Source organism: Macaca fascicularis, chromosome 17 (assembly GCF_037993035.2).
Source record: "Macaca fascicularis isolate 582-1 chromosome 17, T2T-MFA8v1.1".
Taxonomy (NCBI): domain Eukaryota; kingdom Metazoa; phylum Chordata; class Mammalia; order Primates; family Cercopithecidae; genus Macaca; species Macaca fascicularis.
This window is the reverse complement of record NC_088391.1, coordinates 24685709-24704443: the sequence shown is the minus strand read 5'-3', so window position 1 is coordinate 24704443 and position 18735 is coordinate 24685709. Positions and strand designations below refer to the sequence as shown.

The window sequence follows — 18735 nt, the reverse complement described above, 5'->3', positions numbered from 1 at the left end:
ATATAAAGTTCAAAGACAGATTTCATAAAGATCATAAACTCCAAGAAGATGAATAAATACTGTGACTGTTTTAGTCACAGTCAAACCCCCTGTGCCTGGCAGAAAGCAGGAGCTAAATACATATCTGCAGTTGTTAGCAAAAGATATTTTCAGCACCCCACAGACTTCAAGGCTAATATGTAAGGCCCAACTAGGAAAAGAAGAGGAGTTAGGGGAAATAAACACAGCAAAAATCCTGAAGAAAGAGAAATAGAGGGTGATTAAATCAAAGGGCTTGTCCCTTTATTTCCCCCCAAGTAACACTTTCTGTTTCCAAAGAAATATCTAGCACATCAAGACACCAACAATTTAAAAATGGCTCATCCTGTTAGATGGGATAAAGCTGAGTCAGCCAGGATGCATTCCATTCCAGGGGCCATTGCAGGAGCTAAAAGTACTTTTTACACCACTGCTAACAACAACTAAGAATTCACTACAACTTTTCTTTAATATGTTACAAATGCATATTTTTCCCTTGGGCAGAAATAATCACCTTACAGCACAAAAAGTGATATAATAGGAATGTTTGCTAAATACAGAAAAGTTGAAAAACAAAAAAAATAGGAATAGGAATAGGAATCTTAAGATTTCTTTAAAACATGCAAAAATACTATGACTTACATGAGATGAGATATATGTTATACAATCATCTAGCTTGGCCAGCATAGGTATAAATCCGTCACTATTCACCGACAATGTAGGGGAATTCAATTTCTTTAAAGGAAAAAGAAAACAATCTTAATTCACAAAAAATGATACAGATAAAAGTTGGAAACTATGGATCAGAGTCAGCATATTTGCCTTTAGGATATAACAGGTCTTTATAATAAATTTTAGAAGTCACCAAAATATCCTCAAACGTAGCCCACATGTACAATAAAGAAGAAAAAGCATACTGAGTTAATTCAGTTTATTCCTAATAAGCTTTAATGGTACTCTTCATGAATTAGGACATAGTACGTATTACCCCACTATACAATGTCATATTCAAATAATATATGAAATACCTAGATTTCTCACTTTCTGGTATACAATATACATAATTTTTCTACTTGCAAACAATGGTGATTTTTCTGCAGGTTAAATGATTAACTAGCAGTCATACTACATTTAACAGTCATACTATGAAAGTAAAATACAACCAGTCAATCATTTCTTATCCTGATACAGAAATAGCTTGGCAACGACTACTTTCCACTGCATTCCATTGTTAACTAGTCACTAGTTTTAGTTATGTCTTTAACAAACTAAATACCTATGATTAAATGATTTTAATAACATGATTTATACATAGTTATGATTACTTTATGAGTCAGAAACAGAAATATAATTTACATACTTGTCTTTATTGGAACTATTATACTTTATTGGGATACAAGTATACATTTTGAGGACTATACTTTTCTTCAAACTAAACATGAGAATAAGTTTCAAAAAGGTTTTGACTACTATCATAGTAGCACAACCACAGCAAAATCTAAAACTGAATATTTCTTCTTACAATCTTCCTCAAAGCTTACAAATAAGAAACTACAAGAGGTAACCAATAAAGAGATTTTAATACCAAGAATACAATCTAAGAAATACACCTTAACTCAAATATTTTAAAATCTGAACTGGTAATGGTATCTCCACTGTCTACAAATAGGAATATCTATTAGCAAGCAAGCTAAGTTAAAATATCACTCAAGCCAATTTACAGATTTAAAGATTACACGAAGAAAGGCAAAAATAAAATAAAAATCACTAACTTTATAAGAAGTAAAGAACAATGCTTACTGTGTTAATAGTTTCCAATTCGTTAAAATAGGAAAGCTTTTGTTGAATGTTTTCAGCCAGATCAACAAGTTCCGACTTGCGTTTTTTAAAAGAGAAAAATCAATTATTATAAAAATACAAGAATCAACATGCCAGTCTCAAAGTTACACTAAATAGATTCACATTAGACACAGAGGGTTATATCAGATATAATACAGCTCAAGTATTTCTATAATCATGAACTAAAATAGGCGATAATATTACAGTAAATTTCATATTATCTCTTCATAAAATAATAAATGATCACATTTTTAAAACACACAGAAGTACTTAAGTGTTCTAGCTCTAAATCAAAAATAATCAATCAGTTGATCTTTTCAAAATGTCACCATTAGTATAATCACTATGTTTTTTTTTTTTTGGAGTCTCGCTCTGTCGCCCAGGCTGGAGTGCAGTGGCGCGATGTCGGCTCATTGCAAGCTCCACCTCCCAAGTTCACACCATTCTCCTGCCTCAGCCTCCCAAGTAGCTGGGACTAGAGGCACCTGCCACCACGCCCAGCTAACTTTTGTATTTTTAGTAGAGACGGGGTTTCACTGTGTTAGCCAGGATGGCCTCGATCTCCTGACCTCAAGATCTCCCCGCCTGGGACTCCCAAAGTGCTGGGATTACAGGCGTGAGCCACTGCACCCAGCCTCACTATACTTCTTTGAAAAGTGTCAGTAGCCGGGTGCAGTGACTCACACCTGTAATTCCAGTACTTAGGGAGGCCGAGGGGGGCAGAAGACTTGAAGTCAGGAGTTTGAGACCAGCCTAGCCAACATGATGAAACCCTGTCTCTACTAAAAACACAAAAATTAGCCAGGTATGGTGGCACACGCCTGTAATCCCAGCTACCTGGGAGGCTGAGGCAGGAGAATTGCTTGAACCCAGGAGGCAGAGGTTGCAAAGAGCTGAGATCATGCCATTGCACTCCAGCCTGGGCGACAGAGCAAAAAAAATAAAAATAAAAAATGAAAGTGTCAGTAATAAAGAGTGGACAGAGCAAACCAACATAGCCACTACATTCTGAAATTGTACTGAGACCTAATAGCTCAAAACATAAGAAGGCTTGCCATTGCTATTCACATGCACTTAAAAAGCAGGCTGTCAGTGTAACAGTCTGCATGCTGAGCACAGGCCTCAAACACAGCAGAGTTGAACATCTTGGAGAAATTAAGAAAATTAAAATAAAACTGTATTCATCTATTTTAAAATGTTAAATATGACAACTGACCCTCTTTCTTACTCCAAATTACCTGCTCTTTTAGGAGCTGTTCACAGGCTTCATGTAGGGTTCCTGTCTTATTGGACACAAAAAGATACTGTTTCTGCAAAGACTCCAGATGCTGAAGAGCACTGTTTACATCATTCAGTATAGCATCACACTGCTCCTGAAACCCAGACAAGTAATCCCTCATCTGTCTAGAAAACAGAACCAAAAGGGGATTGGCAATAATCTTTTCCCCCAATAAGCATAGTAAAAAAACAACAAAGGCTCATTTTTCCCAAAACGTTCGAATTTCAGGAGGAAAGTCTGACCTACACACATCAGTTGATTATGTTAAGAAATGTACCGAAAGTTATGTCATGAACTGTTTCAATATTTAAGAAGGCAAATCACTAATACTATAAGTAACAAAAGGAATTAGCCTTGAAGCCATAACCTGGCTTTTCACATATAAGGCAATGAATCACTGGCTCAACTTCTAAAGACTGGGACACCAAAGCCATCCCAAGCCACCAAGTAAGGTCAATCCTTCCGATCACTTCCCTCTTTGAAAGATGGTGTGATGTCATGGAAAGAATTCCAGATTTAGAATTAGAAGACCTGGGTCCAAGCCCCAGCTCTGCCCCAGTCTGCATGAGATTAAGCAAGTTACTTATTATTTCCAGGCCTCAGTTGTGTGATTAAATACAAAAAGAGAATTAAATTATAATTAATAGGTTAGGAGGAATAAGAATAGTAATATCTTTCCTCACACAGCTGTTAATGAAAATTAAATGGGATCATACATTAAAGAGTCTACCACCCTGCCTAGCAATAATAGCCACCAAACAAATCAATACACTGAATATGAACATTCGACCCACAGCCCCCACAGTCAGCTAGAAACTGTACACTGTCATTTCCTCCATGCTGTCAACATCCACTGACAGAAGTATAGTTACAACCAACCGAAGTGGCCAACCTGAATGTCTTTCGGGGATGTTTCTCCTTCTAAAAAGCAACAAACACCTCCTGGAATTCCTCTGAAACTCCTACTTGAACCTAGTCCTTCCTGGAGTTATCTGAAAACTAACATCTATCCCTCCTAACCTATTAATTATAATGTAATTCTCTTTTTGTTTTTAATCACACAACTTCTAAGTAACAGTTTTAAAGACCCAAATCTTCTCACTGGCTGTTCTTAAAGAATATATGGCTGTTACAGTTTTCTTACTACCTTAATTTTATTTAAAGACACTGATTATGAAATGCTTCAGATGACTGTGATCTAAAAATTAAGATATCCAACAAATGCAAGAGACACACATACCTATATTTAGTTCCTTCATCTTGATCCATCTGAGTTTGCAGCTTTGCAAACCATGAGAAAAACTGGAAAAACAGAGTATCATATTGTGAACAAAACTAAAACTGACAAAATTTAAAGTGGCTACATGCTAAACAGCAAGTCAAAAGGACAGACACTATCCAAGTTTTATTGTTTAGGGCTCAGTCATAATCAGTTTTAAGCCAGGAGAAGATAATTTAATTATATCCACAATATCTATATGCTAGGAAAAGCAAAAGATATTAAAACATTGGCCATTTCACTGGGTGTGGTGGCTCACACCTGTAATCCCAGCACTTTGGGAGGCTGAGGTGGGCAGATCACCTGAGGTCGGGAGTTCGAGACCAGCCTGGCCAACATGGTAAAACCCCGTCTTTACTAAAAATACAAAAATTAGCCAGGCGTGGTGGCACATGCCTGTAATCCCAGCTACTCGGGAGGCCGAGGCAGGAGAATCGCTTAAACCCAGGCAACAGAGCAAAACTCTGTCTCACAAAGAAAAGGGCCAGGCGCAGTGGCTCACACCGTAATCTCAGCACTTTTGGAGGCAGAGGCGGGCAGATCACAAGGTTAGGAGATCAAGACCATCCTGGCTAACGTGGTGAAACCCCATCTCTATTAAAAATACAAAAAATAAGCCAGGCGCCTGTAGTTCCAGCTACTCAGGAGGCTGAGGCGGGAGAATGGCATGAACCCAGGAAGCAGAGCTTGCAGTGAGCTGAGATGGCGCCACTGCACTCTAGCTTGGGTGAGAAAGCAAGACTCCATCTCAAAAAAAAAAAAAAATTGCCATTTCAGATGTCTTAACGATTGAAAAAATAAACAAATAAACAAAAAACTGGCCATTTTCAGAGTCAAATAAGGAAGAGTATTAAACATACAATACGTAAAAAATGAATATTTCTTCCGAATAAGCTAACGCCTACTTGCTATAATCATTTACAAAATTTGAGTAGGTAATATAGTGCTTTGGGCAAATATCAATATTAACATTATCTAATAAGAACTGCGAGGCTATAACTCAAAAATAATATTACAGAGTGGTTTAATAATATGGACTGTGGGGCCGGGTGCAGTGGCTCACGCCTATAATCCCAGCACTTTGGGAGGCCAAGGCGGGCAGATCACAAGATCAGGAGATCGAGACCATCACGACTAACATGGTGAAACCCCATCTCCACTAAAAATACGAAAAATTAGCCAGGCGTGGTGGCGGGTGCCTGTAGTTTCAGCTACTTGGGAGGCTGAGACAGGAGAATGGCATGAATCCGGGAGGTGGAGCTTGCAGTGAGCCGAGATCGCCCACTGCACTCCAGCCTGGGTGTCAGAGCAAGACTCCATCTCAAAACCAAACAAACAAACAAACAAAAAAAACAGAATATGGACTCTAGTATCAGCTAGCCCTGGATCTGAATTCTGGCCTGAAAAATGTCTATTATTTAAAAGCGGGATGTGGGGAGTTGACCTTAAACGAGTATGAAGAAACTTTTTGGGGTGATAGAAATGTTTTATATCTTAATTATAGTTGTTAGTTACATACATAGGTATATACACTTTTCAAAACTCATTGAGCTGACACTCAAAATGAACACATATTATTGTACATAAATTTCAAGTCAGTATATCAGTTTTTTTTTAATTTTAAAGGGAGAACAGGTACAAGTTTCATCCAGAAGATTTTTTTTTTAAGCAGTTCAAACTAGTTCATAGACGTGGTGCAAGACTACCTTCAAGTGAACTTGAGAACACTGAATCTCAAGTAAGATTCAATGTCATGGGTATACAGGAGGCTTGCCATGTACCTTGGCTATCATTTGCTGAGCATTTACTGTGTACTTGCTATACAATGCATTTACATGCATTATCTTCTTTAATGCTCATAAAAATCCTACGAAATAATATATAATTATTCCTGTTTTATATATTAGGAAACTAAAGATCTAAGAAGCTAAGTAATTTGCCTAAGCTCACAAAGATGCTAAATGATGGAGCTGACTTTCAGGTGCAGGTCAGCCTAGCTCAGGAGCTGGAATTCTTCATCAGTTTGTAGAACTGCCTCTCTCGACTTACCATATATGCAATCCAGTTCCAATACATGTACTTTGTTTTATTTGGTAAATGCCTCAACTTTGACTCTCAATAGGACAAGGAAGAGGAGACAAGGAAAGTGGCAGAAGAAACTACTATAAGCTTAGGTTTCTAATGAGGAATGAACAAAAACCAAGAAAAAGTTACACATGCTAAATTACTGAAAAATAACTACAAGTGCTAATATTAAAAGAATATTTGGGTTTTTAAAAAAGGGACTACCTAGCAACAAGTGAGATGGAGGGGTACCCATGCACACACTGAGGGAACAGGTTAACAGCAGACAGACACTGGGGGAAGTCAAAAGGGCACAAGACATCAGAACCTCAATAATCTATCAACGTCCAAATGTGGAATATCATGTTTTTCACATACATCATAACTATAATTGGGCAACAGATTCATTTAAAACACTTAAACAGCCACAACTAATGCAAAATCAAGAATGTTCTAGAAAGACTTGATGTTAACTATGGTGACAAAAGTTCAGAACTTTTAATTAGGACTTTTTTAATTAGCTTTGTCTTGAGACATCTGAAATAATCAAACATCCTTAGAAAAGATACCGCAATTCACCTGCTGTGCGGTTTCAATTCTTTCTTCTTCCATTCCTAAGGAAGTGAAGCCCTTCAAGAGAATGTCTTCTGTAGATTCAGGCACTACTGAAGTCAGTTCAATGGGCAGTGACTGGGATGTTAAACTGCACAAGTCTTCAATTGGAAGCTTGAGAAAAGAGAGTCACAAAGATATTTAAGTAACTTGAAAATTCTCTGAACTTAACTCAAGATTGGGTTTCCATCTCAGTTGTTTTGAAATAGAAAGAAATATTTTCTATTAAATCATATTAAGTTAATAAATACTATATAACACTAACACTTTAGGCTCTATGTTAAATGCTAGTCTCAAAATATAAACATGACACTGATGTCCCACCATTAGTAAGCTTTTTTTTTTTTTTTTTTTTTTTTGGTGACAGGGTCTTGCTCTGTCGTCCAGGCTGACATGCAAGGCGCCACCTCAGCTCACTGCAACCTCTGCCTCCAGAGTTCAAGCCATCCTCCCACCTCAATCTCCAAGTAGCTGAGACTACAGGCACGCACCACCACGCCCAGATAATTTTTCTATTTTTGGTAGAGCTGGGGGTCTAGACATGTTGCCCAGGCTGGTCTCAAACTCCTGGGCTCAAGAGATCCCCCCACCTCAGCCTCCCAAAGTGCTGGGATTACAGGCATGAGCCACCACATCTGGTCTGAGTTAGTTTTCTAAGAAGGGTGGTAAATCTGTGCTAATCCACACACATTTTCTCACTTGAGCCTCTTGTGAACTACCACCAGGCAAAGAGAAAACCTGTGTGCTATTGAAAGTAGCTTGCCCTCCCTGGTATCTAACACAAAAGTCTGACCAACTAACAGGATTAACAAATCACACCCAATGACTGGGTTCAGTGGCTCACGCCTGTAATCCCAGCACTTTGAGAGGCAGAGTTGGGTGGATCACTTGAGCCCAGGAGTTTGAGACTAGCCTGGGCAACATAGTGAAACCTCCGTCTCTACTAAAACTACAAAAAAAAAAAAAAATTAGCTGGGTGTGGTGGCACATATTTGTGGTCCAGCAACTTGGGAGGTTGAGATGGGAGGATCACCTGAGCCAGGAGGTGGAGGCTGCAATGAGTCGAGGTCGTGCCACTGCACTCGAGTGAGGCCCTGTCTAAAAAAATGAATAAATCACAACCAAGAATTGATTAGAAATAAACATTACCTCCTCCTACCATTTCCATCTACCCACTGGCACATCTCACCACACCTTCCTGCTGACAAATTTTGAAATTACAACTGAATAAGAAGAATTTTAGAGTTTCCCATCAGTTTCAGAAGAGGCCCACTGACAAGGTCTTACTTTGACAATATTAGATCTACAGTACTTTCTAGTTCTCCACTACCAAAGAAAGGCCAGGTGTTTATTTATAGTCATACAGACAAACTGGTTTTAGACCAAAACAAAGGGAAAACAGATGCTGGGGAAAGTAAAAGGACCTAATTGTTTAGGTTCAATTCCAGTTTTTAGCCCTCAGTTCTTAGTTTATGACATTTAAGGTCCACTGATACAAGACATGATCCAAGGTCTTAAGAAGTTGCTGCCCTGTCTACTTTCTAAATATAGAAGTTTCATCTGAAGATGGCATTTTCTCTTCAAAGCTAAAATAAGCTAGGTGCAAAATGCACCACTAATTTAGAAACACTGTCCTTTAAAAATAGGGTTGTGTATGGGTTCAAATAGGGCTATACTTATGGTACAGTAAAGTACATTACAATGCAGCCTAGTTAGAATCCTGCTCCTGTTCATTTACAAGCTATGTGACATTGGGCAAATTACTTGATGTTTCTAATCCTCAATTTCTTCTCTTAGCTGACACAGGTACAGTATCTGTATCATAAGGCTACTATAAAAAGTAAAAAAGAAAAAAAAGATGTGGGAAAATCAGCTCTTTGGAATGCCAGGAAGCTGCAGACAAAGCGTTCAGGAAGGTCCTTGATCTGCCTTCTCCCCACAAATGAGCCTGGCTCAAGAGTTAGGAGGGTCCTGGGTATAGGCAAACGGGCCTCATTAAGGGCATCACTTGCTCAAGGAAACTCTTTCTGAATGGTAACACAATCCCTGAGTATAAAAGGACTGTGGCCCAGCAAGAATTAAGTTTCTCAAATCCAGTAAGAATTTATCCTGAGTCTGAAGTGTCATCAGCAACTGTGTGCTGCCACTAGGGGTTCTGGAGGACAGAGGAAGCTGTGCTGGGACAAGCCGCATCTACACCTGCTCTGCAGAAACCTTCCAATGAGCAACATGAGCTGTCTCCTTGGGGAGCCACCCAAGGCTCAACGTAACCCACCTGAAGCAATGCTGCCTGTAAAGCACTTAGCACAGACCTGACACATAGTAAGCAATACATTTGAGTACTGATATTATATTATTATTATTATTCCTATCTACTAGCAGCAACAGAGTAAGTTTATAAATCTAATTGACTTCTTGTAAAGCTGTCTTTACAAAAGTATATTTTATTAGCAGTAAAATTTAGTTCTATATGAATAGATAATGAAAAATTCAATCACATAATTCTGTCAGCACTGTTTACATAATATCTAAGGGGTGCTGGGGCGACCAGGCTCAGATTTGGAAAATATACCAGAAAACACATGAAAGTTAGGCTAGGATGAAGAAAGCTGAAAGAAATGTTGATTGCACCCTCACAATAACAAAAAGTCAATCCACAAGATTATAACTAGTCTTGAATCCATCAGTGTTGCAGAGTAACCAAGCAGATAAAAATCTGGGCAGCGACAGGCACCTCCAGGACGAGACAGGCTGCAAGCACTGGCTCACCTGTGGCAAATCGTGGGGAAAAAAGAGATGGCAAACATTACAAGAGAAAACAGGCCGGGCGCGGTGGCTCAAGCCTGTAATCCCAGCACTTTGGGAGGCCGAGACGGGCGGATCATGAGGTCAGAAGATCAAGACCATCTTGGCTAACACGGTGAAACCCCCATCTCTACTAAAAATACAAAAAATTAGCTGGGCGTGGTGGCGGCGCCTGTAGTCCCAGCTACTCGGGAGGCTGAGGCAGGAGAATGGCGTGAACCCGGGAGGCAGAGCTTGCAGTGAGCTGAGATCACACCACTGCACTGCAGCCTCGGCGGCAGAGCGAGACTCCGTCTTGAAAAAAATAAAGAGAGAGAGAGAAAACAGCTCAGTCAAAAGACAAAGCAATCAACAGAGCCGGCCTCAGATGAGCAAGAGACTAGAACTATCAGACAAGGAATCTAAAATAACTGTAATTAACATGTTAAAGGCTCTGCTGTAACACACAGATAAGCAGTATGAACAGATACAAAATTTCAAGAGAAAACTGAAAACTGTGTCAAAAGGAAATGTGACAAATAAAAATAATGGTAACAAAGACGAAGAATACCTGCAATGGGCTCATCAGTACACACAACACAGTTAAGGGGAAAAAATCAGTGAACTTGAAGTTAGGTCAATAAAAATCACCCAAAATGGATCATACAGAGAAAACAGACCGGGAAAATAAAAACTGAACATAGCATCCAAGAATTGTGTGATGGTATCAAATTATATGATTATGTGTAAATGGGATCCCAAAAGAAGGAGAACAAGAGAGAACAGGGTGGAAGAAATATTTGAAGAAATAACTGTTGAGAACTCTACAAAAATAATGAAAGATATAAAACTACAGCTCTACAAAATTCGGAGCATCCCAAGCAGAATATACACATCCACACAGGCAAACCCCTCTATGCACATCATATTCAAACTCTCAAAAACCAAAGATAAAAGCTTGAAGGCAGCCAGAGGGAAAAAGGCATATTCTACACAGTGAAATAAAGGTAAAAATTACAGCAGACTTCTCATCAGAAACACAAGCCAGAAGACAACAGACCGACATCTTTAAAATGTCAAACGAAAAACACTCAAGTCAGAGTTCTACACCTATAGAGAATTATCTGTTTAAAATGAAGGAGAAATAAGTACTGTTTAAAACAAACAGAAGTGCCAGGCGCGGTGGCTCACGCCTGTAATCCCAGCACTTTGGGAGGCCGAGGCAGGTGGATCACCTGAGGTCAGGAGTCCAGGACCAGCCTAGCCAACATGGCGAAACCCTATCTCTACTAAAAATACAAAAATTAGCCAGGTGTAGTGGCGGGTGCCTGTAATCCCAGCTACTCGGGAGGCTGAGGCAGGAGAGTCGCTTGAACCCAGGAGGCAGAGGTTGCAGTGAGCTAAGATCGTGCCATTGCACTCCAGCCTGGACTATAAGAGCGAAACTCTGTCTCAAAAAAAAAAAAAGCTGAGAGATTTCATTACCAGCAGACCTATACTACAAGAAATGTTAAAGGACATTCTTCAGGCAGATGGAATATAACGCTAGATGAAACACATATCTACCCAAAAAACTGAAGTGCTCCAGAAATGATTAAAATGAAGGTACATATGACAGTTTTTCTTTTTTTAATCAGTCAGCAAGAAATGTCAAAAGCAAAAGTAGTAACAATGTACTGTGGGTTTATAACATATGTAAAATTAAAATGCCTAAAACAATATTGCAAAACAGGGAAAGGAAGAAATGGAAGCATACTCTTTGGGGTGTTTTTTTGAGACAGGTTCTTGTTCTGCCACCCAGGCTGAAGTGCCGTGGTGCAATCACAGCTCACTGCAGCCTTGATTTCTGGGGCTCAAGCCATCCTCCTGCCTCAGCCTCCCAAGTAGCTGCAGCTGCAGGCAAGCACCACCACACCCAGCTAACTATTTGATTTTCTTTTTTTTTTTTTTTTTTTTTTTGTAGAGATGAGTTCTCACTATGTTACCCAGGCTACTCCTGAACTCCTGAGCTCAAGCGAGCCTCCTGTCGCAGCCCCCCAAAGCGTTGGGATTACAGGCGTGAGCCACCGTGCCCAGCCAAAGATTCCTGCTGTAAGGTTGTTATACTATATACATGAAGTGGTATAATAGTTAGAGGTAGGCTGTGACTAATTAAAGTAGTACAGACGCTCCTCAACCTATGATGGGGTTGTGTCCCAATAGACCCATCCGAAGTTGAAAATATCCTAAGTCAAAAGCACGTGGCTCACTGGGAGCTGTGGCTCACTGCCATGCCCAGCACCACAGGTACACTTTCTACTGAATACATGTAGCTTTCACATAAAGCCAAAAGTCACAAGCTGAACCATCATAAGTCAGGGACCATCTGTATATTGTAAATCCTAAGACAACCACCAAAAAAACTGAAAATACATAGAGGACCTGGCAAACTTCAGTCCCAATATCACCTAGACCCATATCCATCTGTAATTCAATTTCTTTTGAGAAAAACAATTATAAATCTATCTGAAAGAATGTAGATCAATGTCAAAATCCCAGTTGTGACACCAGATACTATAGTTGTGCAAAATGTTACTATTGCGGGAAACTGGGCAAAGTGTACAGAACTCTCAGTATTATTTCTTATAACTACAAGTGCATCTACATTATTTCACCTTTTTAATAAGTAGTGTGATAATCATATTCTCCCATCAGAATTCATGAGGCCTTACACTGCATAACTCTAATACTATCTCACAATATATAACAAATTCCAGATAAAAAGTATAATTCCTTTTGTTCCAGAATCATTTATAATACATAGAGCTGTCCTTTTAAGTGTATTTATTTGAATAGGTAATAAATCTCAAGGCACAAAACTCAAGAGAGTCAGTGAAAAGTCTCCTTCCCCTCGTACTCATTCTCCAGCCATCCAGTTTCCTCCTCAGGGGCAGGCTATCAATGTTACTAGTTTCTTAAGTATCTTTTCTAACATGGTCTATGCATATACAAAGGAAGTATACTTTTCTTAAACCCAAATAACAGTATACACACCTAGCCTTTTTCACTTAATATGCAACATTTTAAAATGTCTCTTCGACAGAGTATAAGGAAAAGACAGAATTTACTCTTACATTGTCATGACTTGTCATTAAACTATAAAGGGTGCTTATTTCAAAAGTCCCAAGAACACAGAATGATATTTAAGTGAAAAGCAAGTCTCCCTTCTTCCCTCTCCCCTGCTTGTCCAATTTTTCCTCTTTAAGCCAATACCAATGTTTATATTTTGAGAAGTTTTTCTAAGGAGTCTGAGGGTAAAATGAAGAACTATAAAAATAGAAGGAAGTAAAGAAATACTTTTGAATTTTTGATCTTTTATGAAAATTATTCAAAATATATGAATATAATTGTTTTTAATCCAAATCATCAGAAGACAAAATGAAAAGTAACATTCTCCACCACCCTCACTTTTCACCAGTTTAACCATTTTTAGTATTCTTTTATGTTAACTCTACTACTCTTAAACAACAAAAAAAGATTTACTGCTTTGTGTTTGAATTCATCAATTTTAGGTCCTATCTATACACTCTTACTTCACCATGTAAGATAAAGAAATTAGTACCTCTATATCTCTTCCCTGTTTACTCTCAAATTCTGTCACCTATACTATCTCTTTTTCAGATTATCAAATTTTATATTTGCACCTGGTTCTGTGGTTAAGTCTTTAGAATGATTTTCAAAAGGATACTACCTGCTTCCTGCCTTCTATAAATATGTCCAACTTTCAGATTCATTGATACCATCTTTGGTTTTGGCGTGCCACACATTTATTACTGTCATTTCAAAGGAATCTAGGGGTGTCATACACGTGTGCTCAGTCTGTTATCTCGAACCAAAAAAGTTTTTTCTAATTAACTTTAGAAAATAAATCCTTTGAAAACTGTACTTGAGAAACTACTACAGATATTCCAGACATATTCTGTAACCTAGATGCTAGTAAATATATTCTAAATTTATAAAAGAGTATTCTATTTGATTACTTCAAGTACAAATACTACTTTTCAATCATAAGAACTTGAAAAACTAGAGGCAAAAAGAGGCTCCCTGTTTCCTGGTTCTAACACAAAACCATCTTCTCTCAAACCAAGCAAGAGAAGCCATAACGCAAACAATTCAAAGAAATCATTTTTTAAAGTAGCAAAACAAGTTGCTTTTTAATAGCATATGAGGAAATGCCCCCATTAAGTAGACTAGGCAGCTGTCTTCCTTTCTCAAAACACCTGGTATAGAATGACAAGTCAAAAAGGGGTGTGGTGGTATCACACACTTTCCTGTTCTGACCTCTCATTCACTTGTAAGCAGGAGGAGACTGAATGCCTCCTGCTTACCAGCACTGTCCTGGCTTCCAGATGGAGCAGACAGATACCACTAGAGAGAGAACACAGTTCTAGATTGCTGGTGGGCCAGTGCTGCAGAGCTACTGTATAGTTTATGCAAATGGAGACACTAACATTAAATAGTAACTACAATAAATTCTCAAGTTTTGCCTGACCAGCTGAGCAGGTCCATGAAATAACAAGTAACATACCTCTCTCTCCCAAGCTTTACTTCTTGCAGAGCTCTGGGTTGGAGAAAACCACTTTTATAATCAATCTGATCAATTAATTCCCTAAACGAAACCTGATGTTATGTTCTCTGCTTGGAGCAAATTACTGAAGAGGTATAGGTGGAGTCTCAGAACCTTCCTCAAGGCACCTAACCTCTCCTTTTCTTACCTTTGGTGCGAATGACACCTATTCCACCTCAGCATCACAGGATTCTAATCTATTCTTTTAAGATGTTAATGATTTGAAAGAAAGCACAAGAATAATACTAGCAAGTAACTTGCCATGTGCACCTTACATACGTGATTTCACATAATTCTCCCAACTCCCTATGAGATAAGTACTCACCATGAGTTAAGTCCCCATTTTATAAAGAAGAAAATTAAGGCTTAGAAAAGATAAACATCACATCTAAGGTCACACAGCCTGCAAGAAAACAAAAGCTGTAACAGTAAATTATAGGTAAATGTTGGGGTAAATTATTTCAGCATTTTATCAAGAATTACTAAATTCAACAGAAATAGGCCCCTCACTACTAAGAAGTTTGCCCTGGCTACAAAAGTCTACCTAATATTCTATTGTAAATTATTTTCTCTAATGCCAAAAAAAGGGTATAATTCCTTTGTAAGATAAGACTAGTTCTCGTTCATAAAAGAGAAAGCTATTCTCTAAAGACATTAACATCTTTATGATATGTACTTAGGGTTAGTTGGCCTCTTGCTATTCTACTAGCCTGCTCAGTTCCAGTTGTTCTGGAAGTAATTTATCCCGTGAAACTTGTGAAACACTACAGAAAATCCTTGACTTACACTGATTGGACAAAATGAAAATTGTGGCACTCTCTTTTGGTGCCAATGTTAAAAGAGTAGTAATAGGGCTAAAAAAATTAATTCCAAAGTCTTCCCAACAGACATACAAACACTTTAGAAAAGAAAAATGAGGGCTGCAAAGCTGACGAGCAATGAGAACTGCCTTCTCAAAGATTCCAGGATGTGTGCATAACCAGCTCAGCTATTGCATTCTTTTTTGGGGGGACAGAATCTTGCCTGTCACCCAGGCTAGAGTGCAGTGGTGCAATCTCGGCTCAGGGCAATCTCCGCCTCCCAGGTTCAAGTGATTCTCGTGCCTCAGTCTCCCCAGTACCTGCGATTACAGGCATGCGCCACCACATCCAGCTAATTTTTGTATTTTTAGTAGAGATGGTGTTTTGCCACATTGGCCAGGCTGCTCTTGAACTCCTGACCTCAAGTGATTCGCCCGCCTCGGCCCTCCAAAGTGCTGAAATTACAGGCGTGGGCCACCGCATCTGGCCTCAGCTATTGCATTCTCACAGGAATCCAATACTGAGCTGCACGTACCAGAAGACCCTTACTGAATTCTTGAACTCCTTAAGCTCATCCCCTACCCATGACCTTACACTGTTCTTTCTTCCAGCTGCAACGTTATTTCTTAAGTCTTTATAAGGTTAGCTTCAGGTATTCCATCATCAGTTCTCATCTCAGATTGTCACTTCCTTGGAAAGGCCTTCCCTCTTTCTTTAAAAGGGCACACCTCATCCCTTTCTGTCACACCATCCTATTTGATTTTTCTTATATTATGGACCACCGTCTGAACATATCTTCTTTGTTCTTTTTTTCCATAATCATGATCCCCACAATTATGTCAGCTCTATGAGGCTAAGGATCTCGTCTTTCCTATTTATCTTTCTATCTCTGATACCTAACTCAGAGTAGGGACATAACATATGTTAAAGACTGCATGTGGCCAATGGTAAATATGAAAGAATGGGGTGAAAATGAAAGATTTCATTTAGTTCATTCCAAACGTTCTCCTTCATGCTCAATGAGAATAAGAAATAATAGTTTATGACCCATGGCAATGAAAACAAATTTTTTTGGAGAATATGCATCTCCCCCATCACACCCCCACTGCTATTAAGTCCAAGCATCCTGCTGCAGTAAGGAGCCAAATCAATTATAAACAGACTGGAAAATTTAGAGAGCAAACAACTTTTATTATCCAGCATATAAAAAAGTTTGATAGCCAAGCCAAAGAAATTTCCACCTGCTCCTTCCTTTATTTCAGATTCACTTCCGGTACCACATCCTAGAGGTGGAAACAGAAACCCAAGAAAGAATGCCTATTTGATGGCAGAGCATACAACACAGAGAATGTGAAGAGAACGTTTAAATCCAACCTCTAAAGCTGGAGGACAGAAAAAGTTGAAGACTCTAAACTCAATCTGCATTTGGACACAATTCCAAATCGTATAAAAAGAATGCTTCCGGCCTGGCACGGTGGCTCACGACTGTAATCTCAACATTTTGGGAGGCCGAGGCGGGCAGATCACTTGAGGTAGGAGTTCGAGAACAGCCTGGACAACAGGGCGAAACTCCATCTCTACTAAAAATACAAAAAATTAGCCAGGCGTGGTGGCAGGCACCTGTGATCAGCTACTCGAGAGGCTGAGACAGGAGAATCGCTTGAACCCGGGAGGTGGAGGTTGCAGTGAGTCGAGGTCGCGCCCCTGCACTCCAGCCTGGGCGACAGAGCGAGAGAAAAGAATGCTTCCAACATCAAAATTAACTATCACCACTGCTTATATAAAATAATCCTCCTAAACCGGGCCCTCAAAACTGGAAAAAGTTTGTCAAACATGTGACAATTCATGTTACTTCCTGCAATTACAACTAATTGAATTGAATCACACAAGAAGCAGTAGTGCATAATGTCCTAATGGTAAGTGGATCAAACACGTTGACACTAAAACCAAAAACCAGCACTGCTTAATAATGTACTGAGCCAGCTTTCAAATAAAATTTTTACTGCTTTGCAATAGGTGAAATAAATCTGATCACCCATAACCTGCACTAGATTGAGAGCTCATAGTTCAATGTGCGATAAAATGAAACTGTCACTCAGGACCAAGTTTTAGTCTCCCCAAGAACCCCATGGACAAAGCAACCTAGGTGATTCATTAAGGCGGTAAACGAGCACTCGTTGGAGACTGTCCTGCAGCACAGCACCTCGGGTTGGCCGCCTCTCCTTCTGGGATAGAGTGGGCAGCAGGATTACGCCTCGGCTGACAGGACGCCTTGTCTGGGGCAAGACGCTCGGTGCAAGGCTCCGGGCCAACCGTCCCATGCTGCTGGGGGAGGACTGGGTTCCGGCGAGCACCAGCCGCAGGACGCCCCCACAATCGTCCCCGGGCAGGATTAGAGTCGGGGTCGCAGGCAGCGCGAAGCCTGACAGCCTGGGAGGTGAGAGGCCCCTCCCACCGGATCTGCCACCATGGCCAGGGAGGAGTGGAGAGATATCCTGGGGAGAGGTTGGTGAGGCCGGGGTCCTGCTGGGGCGCCCGAGGAGAATCCCAGCCCCGTCGCCCCAGCCCGGTTACTGTCCATCACCTCACCTCGGATGGCACCGGCAGGTTCTCTGCCGCCGCCTTCAGCTCCAACACCGAGTCCGTCTGCCTGTCGGTCAGCGGCGCCGTCGTGTCCGGTCTCCGATCCCAGAGAGCCAGCTTTTCCCTAGCGTCCCGCTCCGCCGCCGCCTCGGGCAGCAGCAGCAGCGCCGCCTCCGCCATCGCCGCCGCCCCCGCGGCCTTCAGCAGCAGCGGGGTGGAGGGGGCCCAGACAGAGAGACCCAGGCCACTTCCGGGAGAACCGGAGCGTCCAGCACTGCACCGGCGGCGGGGCGGGCCGGAATGCCCTGACCCCGGAAACGATTCCGCAGTGTGGTGGGCGGGACCGAGGCCAGTACAGACGTGGCTTTAAATGGATACGACTATTTCCGGTTCAAACGTAGAAGGTGGAGACGACAGGACCCAATGGAAACAGAAATGCCCCTACCGGAAGTATCTTCCTCAACATCAATAACTTTATTGTTATGTGTTGTACAGATTATTGACGACTGAGCTAAATCACCCTGATGGCAGGAGACTTGGATTTACACCTCTCTGCGCACAGCTGGGTAGTCTGGGTGGAGTGTGTGGAGTGTATGATTTCCATGTTGGCATGTTGACAATTTCTCCCTCTTGGAACAAAACCAAAAGCATAAACTTTTCCAACATCCAGTAATTCCCCTACTGGAAAACTAATTTATGGAAACATAAAAATTCAAAGATGTGTCTATCTCAGACATCATTAATGGCATCAAATAACTGAAGACAACCTGAATGTCCAACACTGAAGAACTGGATCAATAATTTGTGGTACAGGCCAGGCGCGGGGGCTCAGGCCTGCAATCTCAGCACTTTGGAAGGCTGAGGTGGGCAG

At 40.4% G+C, this 18735-nt stretch overlaps 1 protein-coding gene across 2 annotated transcripts in view; it reads right to left on the bottom strand.

Annotated features, from left to right (window-relative positions):
* Positions 1-18171, bottom strand: part of COG3 (component of oligomeric golgi complex 3) — a 71592-nt gene extending 53421 nt beyond the window's left edge. For both annotated transcript variants that reach the window (XM_005585784.3, XM_065533206.1), the window contains exons 1-6: positions 17871-18171; positions 7059-7205; positions 4377-4438; positions 3096-3261; positions 1819-1893; positions 661-753 (exon numbers count right to left, since the gene is read on the bottom strand). In XM_005585784.3, coding sequence (XP_005585841.1) covers positions 661-753; positions 1819-1893; positions 3096-3261; positions 4377-4438; positions 7059-7205; positions 17871-18044 — 717 coding nt within the window. In that variant the 5' untranslated portion in view covers positions 18045-18171. The remainder of the gene's footprint in view (positions 1-660; positions 754-1818; positions 1894-3095; positions 3262-4376; positions 4439-7058; positions 7206-17870) is intronic.
* Positions 18172-18735: the final 564 nt, after the last annotated feature.